At 41.9% G+C, this 13,517-nt stretch overlaps 2 protein-coding genes across 5 annotated transcripts in view; both read right to left on the minus strand.

Annotated features, from left to right (window-relative positions):
- The window catches only part of LOC308102277 (uncharacterized protein), a 281,082-nt gene that overhangs the window by 217,791 nt on the left and 49,774 nt on the right, over positions 1 to 13,517 (minus strand). The window lies entirely within an intron of this gene.
- The window catches only part of LOC308102288 (adipose-secreted signaling protein-like), a 31,340-nt gene that overhangs the window by 626 nt on the left and 17,197 nt on the right, over positions 1 to 13,517 (minus strand). For all 4 annotated transcript variants that reach the window (XM_080451932.1, XM_080451933.1, XM_080451930.1 and 1 more), the window contains 3 exons: positions 11,632 to 11,804; positions 6,600 to 6,738; positions 4,359 to 4,484 (listed from right to left, as the gene is read on the minus strand). In XM_080451932.1, coding sequence (XP_080308058.1) covers positions 4,359 to 4,484; positions 6,600 to 6,738; positions 11,632 to 11,804 — 438 coding nt within the window. The remainder of the gene's footprint in view (positions 1 to 4,358; positions 4,485 to 6,599; positions 6,739 to 11,631; positions 11,805 to 13,517) is intronic.

Here is a 13,517-nt window from a genome sequence, read left to right on the forward strand (position 1 = left end):
AAGAGATCCAGTAGAACTAAAAGACAAGTCATTTCATGTTTGGTTGAGCTCGGGTGTTGCGCTCTGAAAATAGCCGATCTACAAGCTCACAACGCGTCGCGCTGTGAGCTTGTAGATCGGCTATTTTCAGCATGCAACCAAGTGTAAAATCAGCCATTAAGTCGCCATCAAGGCATCGCCAACATACATTTTAGTCGACCAAATCAACTGTAGATTTAGTCGACTAAAACTAGACAAAAACTAAAACATTTCAGATGGAATTTTATTCACAAGGTTAGGACTAAAACTAAATCAAAATGTGTGTCAAAATCAATATTGCCTGGCAGGAGGCCTAGAGGGAGACCAAAGAGGAGATATATGGATGTAATGAAAGAGGACATGAAGTTAGTTGATGTTTTAGCCCTAAGGGCCCTTAGGCTAAATTTAAGGATAAAAATGTATTTCCCCTGGGGACTTGTTTCCATTGTGGTCCTATGTATTCAATGAATCAACAGAGCATAGAATATTAGCACATTAATACATGTCATCAACACATACACACGGCTATATTTACAGAGGAGAAGAAGAAAAAAACGAGAGAAAAATTAAATCAGTGAATGAGAGGGGATTTAATCTAATAAAAGATTAAGGAAGCAAGGGAGTAAGAGAAGGAAGTAAGGGAGTAAGAGAAGGAAGCAAGGGAGTAAGAGAAGGAAGCAAGGGAGTAAGAGAAGGAAGTAAGGGAGTAAGAGAAGGAAGCAAGGGAGTAAGAAGGAAGCAAGGGAATAAGGAGATTAACGTGCTGCTGATCCGTCAGAGGCTAGACCTCTGCACAGATGTTCACCCCCCACACACACACACACACACACACACACACACACACACACACACACACACACACACACACACACACACACACACACACACACACACACACACACACACACACACACACACACACACACACACACACACACACACACACACACACACACACACACACACACCTCCATCTGCTTAAACAAACAGCAGCCTCTAATTCCCTGCTTTTAAATCTATAAACAGCACAATAAAAAGCTGAACATGTATTTTCTGTTTATTAAAGAGCTGGAGAGACATGGAGACTCCTGTTACTGAACAAACGCTCTATAGCAATGATTAATATCACAATAGTGCTTTAACCTTTTAACAAAACAACTTTTTGTTTTAACCTAGACATATCACTTATCCTACCTTTAACTACAACGTTTTTTCAATAGTAGTTTTCCCTATTTAATTAGTTTTAGTAACAATAATAATATTTCCAGTGTGAATGCAACATAAGGCTTCATTCAGCATGCAGTATAAAGTTGCCATGTCTGACCAGCAGGCGGCAGTAGCGGCCTGTTTGACCTTCACGAAAGCATCAGTGTCATTTTAGATTCCTTTGGCTATTAAAACATAGCAGATCTACAAGCTCATAGCACGGTGCTATGCTATGAAGGTTTTTACATTAACCACTTGAACCCTAGCATCCCTATTCTGTGGAGAACTATAGCCAAATCCAACACTGATGACATGTTGCTGTCAAACTAGACTATGAAGATATCTATATGAAAAAAGTTTTTTATCTGCAACTTAATTTTATACAATATGTAGTGGTGGTCCCTGCTTCATCTCTCTCTCATCTATACAGTATGTAGTGGGGGTCCCTGCTTCATCTCTCTCTCAGCTAAGGGGTCCCTGCTTCATCTCTCTCTCAGCTAAGGGGGTCCCTGCTTCATCTCTCTCTCAGCTAAGGGGTCCCTGCTTCATCTCTCTCTCAGCTAAGGGGTCCCTGCTTCATCTGTCTCTCTGCTAAGGGGTCCCTGCTTCATCTGTCTCTCTGCTAAGGGGTCCCTGCTTCATCTCTCTCTCTCAGCTAAGGGGTCCCTGCTTCATCTCTCTCTCAGCTAAGGGGTCCCTGCTTCATCTGTCTCTCAGCTAAGGGGGTCCCTGCTTCATCTCTCTCTCAGCTAAGGGGTCCCTGCTTCATCTGTCTCTCTGCTAAGGGGTCCCTGCTTCATCTGTCTCTCTGCTAAGGGGTCCCTGCTTCATCTGTCTCTCAGCTAAGGGGTCCCTGCTTCATCTGTCTCTCAGCTAAGGGGTCCCTGCTTCATCTCTCTCTCAGCTAAGGGGTCCCTGCCCTGAGAAACGTTGAAGACCCCTGATCTACTCCATTGGAATGCATGCGTTTCATGTTTATTGTGTGACCAATGACCTGAGTCCATTTATAGTTATAATAACCCAGTTAATAGTCACCCATGACTCGGCGTGCATATGATAATAAGTAATCTATGTAATGAATGTGATAATAAGTCATCTATGTAGTTGATGTTTTAGCCCTAAGGGCCCTTAGGCTAAATTTAAGGATAAAAATGTATTTCCCCTGGGGACTTGTTTCCATTGTGGTCCTATGTATTCAATGAATCAACAGAGCATAGAATATTAGCACATTAATACATGTCATCAACACATACACACGGCTATATTTACAGAGGAGAAGAAGAAAAAAACGAGAGAAAAATTAAATCAGTGAATGAGAGGGGATTTAATCTAATAAAAGATTAAGGAAGCAAGGGAGTAAGAGAAGGAAGTAAGGGAGTAAGAGAAGGAAGCAAGGGAGTAAGAGAAGGAAGCAAGGGAGTAAGAGAAGGAAGTAAGGGAGTAAGAGAAGGAAGCAAGGGAGTAAGAAGGAAGCAAGGGAATAAGGAGATTAACGTGCTGCTGATCCGTCAGAGGCTAGACCTCTGCACAGATGTTCACCCCCCACACACACACACACACACACACACACACACACACACACACACACACACACACACACACACACACACACACACACACACACACACACACACACACACACACACACACACACACACACACACACACACACACACACACACACACACACACACACACACACACACACCTCCATCTGCTTAAACAAACAGCAGCCTCTAATTCCCTGCTTTTAAATCTATAAACAGCACAATAAAAAGCTGAACATGTATTTTCTGTTTATTAAAGAGCTGGAGAGACATGGAGACTCCTGTTACTGAACAAACGCTCTATAGCAATGATTAATATCACAATAGTGCTTTAACCTTTTAACAAAACAACTTTTTGTTTTAACCTAGACATATCACTTATCCTACCTTTAACTACAACGTTTTTTCAATAGTAGTTTTCCCTACTTAATTAGTTTTAGTAACAATAATAATATTTCCAGTGTGAATGCAACATAAGGCTTCATTCAGCATGCAGTATAAAGTTGCCATGTCTGACCAGCAGGCGGCAGTAGCGGCCTGTTTGACCTTCACGAAAGCATCAGTGTCATTTTAGATTCCTTTGGCTATTAAAACATAGCAGATCTACAAGCTCATAGCACGGTGCTATGCTATGAAGGTTTTTACATTAACCACTTGAACCCTAGCATCCCTATTCTGTGGAGAACTATAGCCAAATCCAACACTGATGACATGTTGCTGTCAAACTAGACTATGAAGATATCTATATGAAAAAAGTTTTTTATCTGCAACTTAATTTTATACAATATGTAGTGGTGGTCCCTGCTTCATCTCTCTCTCATCTATACAGTATGTAGTGGGGGTCCCTGCTTCATCTCTCTCTCAGCTAAGGGGTCCCTGCTTCATCTCTCTCTCAGCTAAGGGGGTCCCTGCTTCATCTCTCTCTCAGCTAAGGGGTCCCTGCTTCATCTCTCTCTCAGCTAAGGGGTCCCTGCTTCATCTGTCTCTCTGCTAAGGGGTCCCTGCTTCATCTGTCTCTCTGCTAAGGGGTCCCTGCTTCATCTCTCTCTCTCAGCTAAGGGGTCCCTGCTTCATCTCTCTCTCAGCTAAGGGGTCCCTGCTTCATCTGTCTCTCAGCTAAGGGGGTCCCTGCTTCATCTCTCTCTCAGCTAAGGGGTCCCTGCTTCATCTGTCTCTCTGCTAAGGGGTCCCTGCTTCATCTGTCTCTCTGCTAAGGGGTCCCTGCTTCATCTGTCTCTCAGCTAAGGGGTCCCTGCTTCATCTGTCTCTCAGCTAAGGGGTCCCTGCTTCATCTCTCTCTCAGCTAAGGGGTCCCTGCCCTGAGAAACGTTGAAGACCCCTGATCTACTCCATTGGAATGCATGCGTTTCATGTTTATTGTGTGACCAATGACCTGAGTCCATTTATAGTTATAATAACCCAGTTAATAGTCACCCATGACTCGGCGTGCATATGATAATAAGTAATCTATGTAATGAATGTGATAATAAGTCATCTATGTAATGAATGTGATAATAAGTCATCTATGTAATGAATGTGATAATAAGTCATCTATGAAATGAATGTGATAATAATAAGTCATCTCACCCATGACCCGGGCGTGAACTTTGACCTTGACGCAGACCTCCTCGTTGGTCTCACTGAGGAGCAGAGCCTCCTCACAGAGAACTCCTTCCTGTTGAGCCATGTACTCACATGTGACCTTATGACCTCCTGGAGAGAGAGAGAGAGAGAGAGCGAGAGCGAGAGAGAGAGAGCGAGAGCGAGAGCGAGAGCGAGAGCGAGAGCGAGAGAGAGAGAGAGAGAGAGATTAAGTTTCTTCTTTAACTCTTTGACTGCGGACGACGCGATAACGCGTCAAGTGCTACTTTGTCCAGTTGGCCGTCGACGCGCTCGACGCGCTGGACGCGCGTTCATTGTTTAATCTCTGATTGCGCTATGCTGCTTAATATTCAATGTTATTCTCGAGTTCCACTTACTTCACGGACATCTGCATCCGGTTTCATGACCTGGATTCCGTTTCCGGTTTTTGATTCTTTTCCCCAGTCATTTTCGTCCAAAATAGGTAAATAAACGGTCTTTCACACGGTATGACGGACAAACGGACAGTTTCTCTTCTATAATCTATGGTCTGGGTGACGATCAGTCATCGCCGTCGTATATCACAACGTAATTTTCGCCGATCAAAACAATGGGGGGGACGTCACATCCGTTTTCATGTTTTTCCTTGTCTAATCTATGAAGAAGGGTGAGAGAGACCCAACGACATGATCAAAGCTGTCATGTGCTGCGCTCTAGTGGCGGATTTGTGCTGGGTCTTTACATTATGTGTCCTTAAATTATTTTCATGAGAAAAATTCAAAATATAAAAATAAAAAAACACGAAAATTGCTGGCACTGGGGGAGTACTTTATGAAAATACTCTGGCAGTCAAAGAGTTAATGCCAACTAGTGGTGTCACTAAACTCCAGTAATGTTGAATGTTTAATGTTTCTAGAAGCAGTGGTGAGAGAAGCACTAAGATGTGTAGATTGTTTTCCAGTTCAGGTTTAAAAACTACAGCAGATTAAAAACATGTCAGACTAGTGAGCTAAACAGCTGCACCAAACATTAATAATGAGTGTATTCCATTTTCATTTGTGTATCCAGAGCCAAGAGCCAATGTACAAGCATGTGTTAATTTGTTTATTTAAACGAATCCCCATTAGCTGATCGCCTTAACGTCAGCTAGTCTTCCTGGGTTCCAAGACATTAAAATACATTAACAAAAATATTTAAAATATCACAGTGTATTACAAAGAAATACTAAAAACAGTTAAAAGAATATACATTTTACAAAAGTCGATAATCACATAAAAAGAGATACCAACAGGGATACAACAGATTTAAAAAGTAGCATTATCAATCTGGTATGTAATAAAATAATGTTATTGTCCGTTTTGAGTCTACAGTATATGACGTCGAAGTTTCCTTTTAACTCTTTGCATGGAGAGAGTACACATTTATGAACTTAAATGTTATAGTGTTCCAGTTGTGTCAATTGTGTATCTGCTCATTTCTTTGTGTCATCACTTCCAATTTCACTTGGTTAATCTGTATCCTGTCTGAGGTCTCTATCCTGAGTGGATAAAATTGGTATCCTGACCTGAAAATACATTTTCTGTTTAATAAAGAGCTGGAGAGACATGGAGCCTCCTGTTACTGAACACACGCTCTATGTTAATGATTACTATCACAATATAGAGCTATTTAACACTGTTACTGAACAAACAGCTATAGCAATGAGTACTATCAGAATATAGAGCTATTTAACACTTATTTTAACCAAAGAAAATCACTTAAAAAAACCTACATTTAAAACTAAATGTTAAAAAATGATTGATCAAGTGATAATATCACTTGATTAATCATTTTTTTACATTTAGTTTTACTCCAACAGAGAACATAACCTCTCCAGAATCATAGTCAACAAAGTTCCACAACATGCTGGGAAGAAGTGCTGGAGTGGAGTACTGGAATGGAGTACTTTGATCGGAGCGTTTGATCGGTCATTTTAGCTGCGATCCGATCTGATCAGATCTATTTTTTTTGGCTGATATCGCTCTGTTAATTGGACCGCGGTATCTCTAAAATAAACTACAAAATCCTCTCCTATTTTAGTCTACTCTAGTTTTTATTTGTTGACAAAATGTGTCAATATATTTAGTCATACTTTTAGTAGTTTTATTTAGTTTTCGTCAGTGAAGAAAAGGTAGTGGAGAATGATTTTGTGTCATGTTTTTAGTTGACAGAAGGTACACTGGGTACAGGCAGAGTGGTGGTTCTTACCCTCGGGGACGGGGGAGATGTCGGTGATGCGGAGGTGAGGGCTGGGGACCGGAGCGGGACACACATCTTTACCCAGAGACGGAACCTCTGGCAGGGTGAACACGATCTCATACCGGTGCTGGGTCTTTAAGAAACCAACCTATAAGGACAGAGAGACACAGACAGTCATACCTGTGCTGGGTCTTTAAGAAACCTACCTGATGACAGAGAGACACAGACAGGACCTCAATGAAAACACATCCTTTTAGAACCAAGTGTGACTTGATGTACTCGTGCTGTTTGCATCTCTGCCTAATAAAGTATTCAATCAATCAAAAAACAGAGAGAGAGAGAGAGAGAGAGAGAGACACACACACACACACACACACACACAGACAGACAGACAGACAGACAGACAGACAGACAGCGTGAGTGAGACAGACAGCGAGATAGAGACAGAGAGAGGGAGAGAGAGTGACACACACACACACACACACACACACACACACACACACACACACACACACACACACACACACACACACACACACACACACACACACACACACACACACACACACACACACACACACACACACACACACACACACACACACACACACACACACACACACATATATGGAGAGAGAGACAGACAGACAGACAAAGAGAGAGACAGAGCGACAGACAGACAGACAGACAGACAGACAGACAGACAGACAGACAGAGCAACAGACACACACAGAGAAAGATTAGATATTAGTGGCATCATTACTTCACATTGTATGATTGAGTTTTATGAACATGATTGACACATTATTCAGTTCCACATCACAATTGGCTCAACCATCTGAAGTGTCCTGATTATTATCTATCTAGGGCGTAATGTCATTACGGGTGAAAAGTTTAAACTGCTTTCTGCATTTTGAGAGCCATAGAAAAACGTTATAAACTCTGAGAGACTTGTTCTATAAGTTTACATTCTGCTCTTTATAATTGGCATAAAACTGAACTACATGCGCTGCATATACAGTATAATACTATATGTATTCTTACCAAAGATACAAAATATATATAATATCGTTGATGTAGGGTGGAAACCTTGTATGTCCAAAACTAGATCTACAAGTTTACGACACATCGCAATGTGATACGTTATGAGCTTGTAGAGCTTGTAGATCGCCTATTTTCACTCCTTTAGCTAAAACATTAAAAAGTCGAAATATGGAGATAAAAGGCCTGACGGCAACGATCTACAGAAAAAAATATCATTAACATGACCAAAAATATACAGAATATATACATTCATGCAGCATGAAGGATACATAAGTACTTAATAAGTAACCAGAGTGACTACATAGAAGGAATAGAGACAGTGTAGTGTCTCAGTAAACTAGGATCACAGGTAAACCAAGAATGAGTCTAAACAAAAACAAAAAATAATAATCTGTATATTAAAGCTACAGAAACTATAGGATGGATCAGGTCAACAAATAAATCTGTCTGCATAACATGATATCTAAATTACTTTTTTAACCTTTGCATAAGCCTGCAAGGTCATCAAGGCTATAGGGCCAGTGTTACGGGCTGAAGGTTGAGTCTGAAGAGGAGAGTCTTTGGGAGTGAATCTACAGTTCTCTGACTGCACTGGGGAGTTGGGTCAATATAAACATCAATCAGTATTATGTAGACTAGAGCATTGGTTCTCCCCAGCTATCTTTTCCCCCCAGTCATTTTAACCATATTTTATAGTTTTACTATTAAAAAAATAGCAGATCTACAAGCTCATAGTGCGTCACTTCGTGCCGCGCTATGAGCTTGTAGATCTGCTATTTTTGAAAAATCGTGACATTGAAATCTGGAATATATACAGTATATATCTTTTTTTCTTTTTTTCCCTAGTGAATATTTTTTAAAGGAGAATTTTGGACCAAGGTTTTATCACCTTTTCTATGATGTTATGATATCTTATGATGAATGGTACAGTAGAAACATGTCATAACTCCATCCTGGGTCCACCACAGCTTAATACGTGCGCCATTAGGCCTTGAGCTAGATCACCTATTTTAATAGCTTTTTTTTGGGTTTATTTTTGTGAGATCTGACGTTCATAGTGACAGAACACAAAAAAAAAACAGAAGTCTCGCTAGACGAGATTGAAATCTCGTCTAGCGAGACTAGTTTTTTTTTTAAATAATATGCGATCTAGCACAAGGCCTATCAGTGCACGTATTAAGCTGTGGTGGACCCGGGATGGAGTTATGACATTTTTCTACTGTACCATTCATCCTAAGATATCATAACTTCATAGAAAAGGTTAAGAAAACCTTAGTCCAAAATTCTCCTTTAACACAAATCTTTGCTTCTTGGGGTCCCTGGCACAAAAAGATGTCCGATGGGGGTCCACGGCCAAATACATTTGGGGGTCCTTGACATGAAAATGTTCATTCAAATGCATTCCCTATCGTTCCCAACTTCCATCCTTTACAAGCTCACAATGTGTCACATCACGACTATTGTGATTATATGTATTAGTACAGTAAAGTATTTGGACAAATACAAATGATGGCATCTTTGAGTTAATAATACAACAGAGAAAGGAGTGAATCCTCTGCTCAACAGTGAGCATGTGTAACTCTTTGCTTCTGGGGGGTCCCTGGAACAACACATTTTGAGATGGGGGTCCGCAGCCAAATACGTATGTAAAAATGTCTTCTAAATCCTAACAGTATGTTTCTATATCAGTGGTGCTCCAACTTTTACATGTCAGGGACCACCAGAATGATGTAAAAAAACAAAAACAAGAAACAGTTATTCTCTCACACAGCTGTGGCATGTGCAGCGTCCCACACTCTACTCCTACACTGTCTCTGAACGCACGCACGCACACACACACACACACACACACACACACACACACACACACACACACACACACACACACACACACACACACACACACACACACACACACACACACACACACACACACACACACACACACACACACACACACACACACACACACACACACACACACACACACACACACACACAGTCTCTGAACACATGCACACACACACACACACACACACACACACACACACACACACACACAGTCTCTGAACACATGAACACACACACACACCTCCCACACTGTCTCTGAACACACGCACACACACAGTCTCTGAACACATGCACACACGCACACCTCCCACACTGTCTCTCAACACACACACACGCAACACGCACAAACAAGGTTATTTTGAGGTATTTTCTACTTTACATGAGTATTTCCAATTTACAATACCTTTACTCCACTACACTACATCTCAGAGGCAAGTATCGCACTTTTACTCCATTACAAATATTGGAAAACGTCAGTTACTAGTAACTTTGTAGATTTAGATTATTATTACAAAACCCTGGTGACCCACTTCAGCCTATATACATTTCAGCCATTTGAAAACATGTGAAATGGGACATTCTGCATAATGAGTACTTCCTACTTTTGATACTTTAAGTACGTTTTGATGCCAATACTTTTGTACTTTCACTCAAGTACAGTATTTCTATATTACTTATATCTATAAGTAAAAAATGAGAGTACTTTTTCCACCTCTGCCTCCCACACGGTCTGTGTGACGGCCTCTGTCCATTGTCGTAGTGACTCATGGTCTAACAGCAGAAACAGAGAAACAGAGGGAGCAGGTTTTTGAGCGTTGAAGACAAATGTATAGTTTGTCACACAACGGCGTCGCGTGTAGAAAACAAGCCGACCTACAAGCTCACAACGCTGTGAGCTTGTAGCTCGGCTATTTGCAGCATAGATTGGGCTTGACGTGAGTCACGCCAAGTGAGCACTGTCAGGGTTTTCCTGCAGAGCATCTTGAAATCTGTAGCACCGAGCCAAAACTGTCTGTCTGGTGAAAATGATGCAATGTTGCAATGCACGCGCACGGCTCAGGAATGCTTTTAATAAATACAAATAGCCGCCCATATTACAGTAAAGGCATTTGCTATTACATTTATTTTTGTAATTACCAATATATTATGTAGCCTATAGGATTATATCCCCATAATAGTACTCATATTATTTCAGCAATACTCATTGACGAGAGGCGCAGCGTTCCGGTGGTAACTGAAACGCTCGCCCCAAATCTCACACTCGCCCCCATTTGTTTCGCGGACCGCCGCCGCCGCCGGATTAGACCCAGGGCGAGCGTGTTTTGGGACGAGCGTTCTTCTTATATTCCATTCCAGCCACCATAGCTCTACCTGGAAGCAACACGTGATTTCATTCAACTTGTTTACAAGTCGAATTTGGGGAAACTAAATAATCAGGAGCTCAAAAACATGATGAGAGGATACAAGAGATATCTGTGCAAAAGTTGCAAAGTGTGCTTATTTAAGTATTATTAAAAGTATTTTAAAACAGTGAAAGCTACAGAGGAAAAATAAAGTGATTATGCCCTCCACTTCCGGTGGTGCGTCTATGTTTTCATTCCCACTAACAACATTTCTCCACGGAACACTAACACCATTTCTCCTAAAGAACGTGGATGGTTTTGGTTCTAAGCCCACTTGTTTCTATGATGGAAGAGCAAGTTAAAATGTTACTAACTTTCCGTGGTTTTGTCTGCTCAGAGGACGCTGTTGTTAAATGAGTTTTGGGTTTGTTTCCAGTGGGAAGCAAACGCACAGATGTAAATCCCGCCCACTACATTTGATTGGGTAAAGCGCGGCCTGCTTCCTGATCTGAAGGCCCGCCCACTTGTAGCCAATGTTCATACGTTCTGAACGACAGATTCAGTAGCGCAGCTCTGAATCTGTTCTTGAGAGATTACACGTCACGTGACCACTGACACACCTCTTAGACACACACACACACACACACACACACACACACACACACACACACACCAAAGGGCTTTGAGAAACACACAAAGGCACACACACGCACGCACACACACACACATTATTTTTTTTAATAAAAATAATAATTGTAATAAAACAATAACAAAAACTAAATCTAAAGCATAAACCCGCTCACCTTGACCATGAAGTTGCCGTCGGCGTCCTGCGTCACCATGACGACCGAGTCGTGCAGCTTCTCGTCGAAGTGAACGTGGGAGGAGGAGGGGCTACTGCCGGAGGGGGCGTGGCTCGAGGGGGCGGAGCCGACGGCCTCCTCTGAGAAACGAACGCCCCCCGTCTTTGTCGAACCTGAGGACACACACACACACACACACACACACACACACACACACACACACACACACACACACACACACACACACACACACACAGTTCACTTTGTACACTCTCAGAGTTACGAGGGTCTGTTGCCTAATGCAGTGGTTCTCAAAGTGGGGTCTGGGGACCCCCAAGGGTCCTTTAGGGGGTTCCAGGGGGTCCCCAGCAAAACATTGTTGATATAGCATCAACCACTTTTACCCCTTTAATACATTAGAATGTTGGTCCATTTTGCCTGATGTTTGGCTAGGGTTCATGTGGTTAAACAGAGACAGACCAGTCAGTTAGGACAGGATCCAGTCTGCTGTGAATGTGATCCACACATGTGAATGAATAGAGTCTGGCCAAAGGACGCGCGTGCGTGCGTGCGTGCGTGCGTGCGTGCGTGCGTGCGTAAGCGTATTATAGTAGAATTTTCCTGGTCCTCAACATATGGCTGTTTTATGGTTAAAACAGATTGGTGGAGTTAGTAATGTTCAGGGTAGGATCAGACATTTAGAGGTTAGGTCTAGCGGTTATTAGACTCATTCCTGATTCATGCTTATTTGTGCGCTGGTGACTGGTGTTAAGCATTGAAAATAGCCGATCGATAAGCAATGTGTCGTGTTGTCGTGAGCTTAACACGCCGTGTTGTGAGTGTTGTGAGTAGATTGGCTATTTTTGGCTTCATGGTTAGGGGTAAAAATGACAAAAAATGTAAATGGCATTAATAAAATAACCGTCTTAAAATGTTGATGTCCTCACAGTTTAGTAATACAAGTAGTATTAAGTGTGTGTGTGTCCATGTATTTGATGTAAAGATTGTGTATCTGTGAACACACACACAATCAGCAATCTATGTCCAATCAGCACGTACAGGACAAGTAGCAGCTGTTTAATGACCTCTATTAGTCTGTGTGTGTGTGTGTGTGTGTGTGTGTGTGTGTGTGTGTGTGTGTGTGTGTGTGTGTGTGTGTGTGTGTGTGTGTGTGTGTGTGTGTGTGTGTGTGAGAGAGAGAGATTGTATCACCAAATCACAAGGAGAATGGCTCCAGTATTCATACAAACACACTGCTGACATTTCAAAGTAAAAGTCCTGTTTCTACATTAATATGAGCAGACTGTAGTACAAGCACTGAGCCTGTTAACCCTTTCAATCCGGTAACACATCTATCTGTGTCACCTTAGATCTATTGGTCTGTTAAATAAATGGATGAAATCAGTTTATTTACAGGATGACCCTCTGAGCCAAAAGAGTTTGAGAAGCATGAAGCTCAGGGGTCAGGGGTCAGAGCTGACCCGCTAGGCATGATGCGTCCGGCTCCACCCGAGAGAGAGAGAGAGAGAGAGAGAGAGAGAGAGAGAGAGAGAGAGAGAGATTAATCCATTAAGTCCGGGAACGTATCTGTGTTATTTTTAGATTTCTTTGGCTATTCAAAAGCTTGTAGATCTGCTATTTTGGAGAAAAGAAATTGTGAAAATGTGTCTATCAAGATCTACAAGCTCATAGCGCGGCACTCGGTGCCGCGCTATGAGCTTGTATATCTGCTATTTTTGAATAGCCCAAAGTATCAAATAATATGGTTATAGCAAAAAAGATATCTTAGTAAAATAGCAGATCTACAAGCTCACACCGCTGCGTCCCCCCCGGTCTGGACGGATTAAACACATCCTTGCAGATCTGGGTCAGAGTAATGAGTTCAG

This window comes from Gymnoscopelus braueri (assembly GCF_963280865.1).
Source record: "Gymnoscopelus braueri genome assembly, chromosome: 15".
Classification (NCBI taxonomy): domain Eukaryota; kingdom Metazoa; phylum Chordata; class Actinopteri; order Myctophiformes; family Myctophidae; genus Gymnoscopelus; species Gymnoscopelus braueri.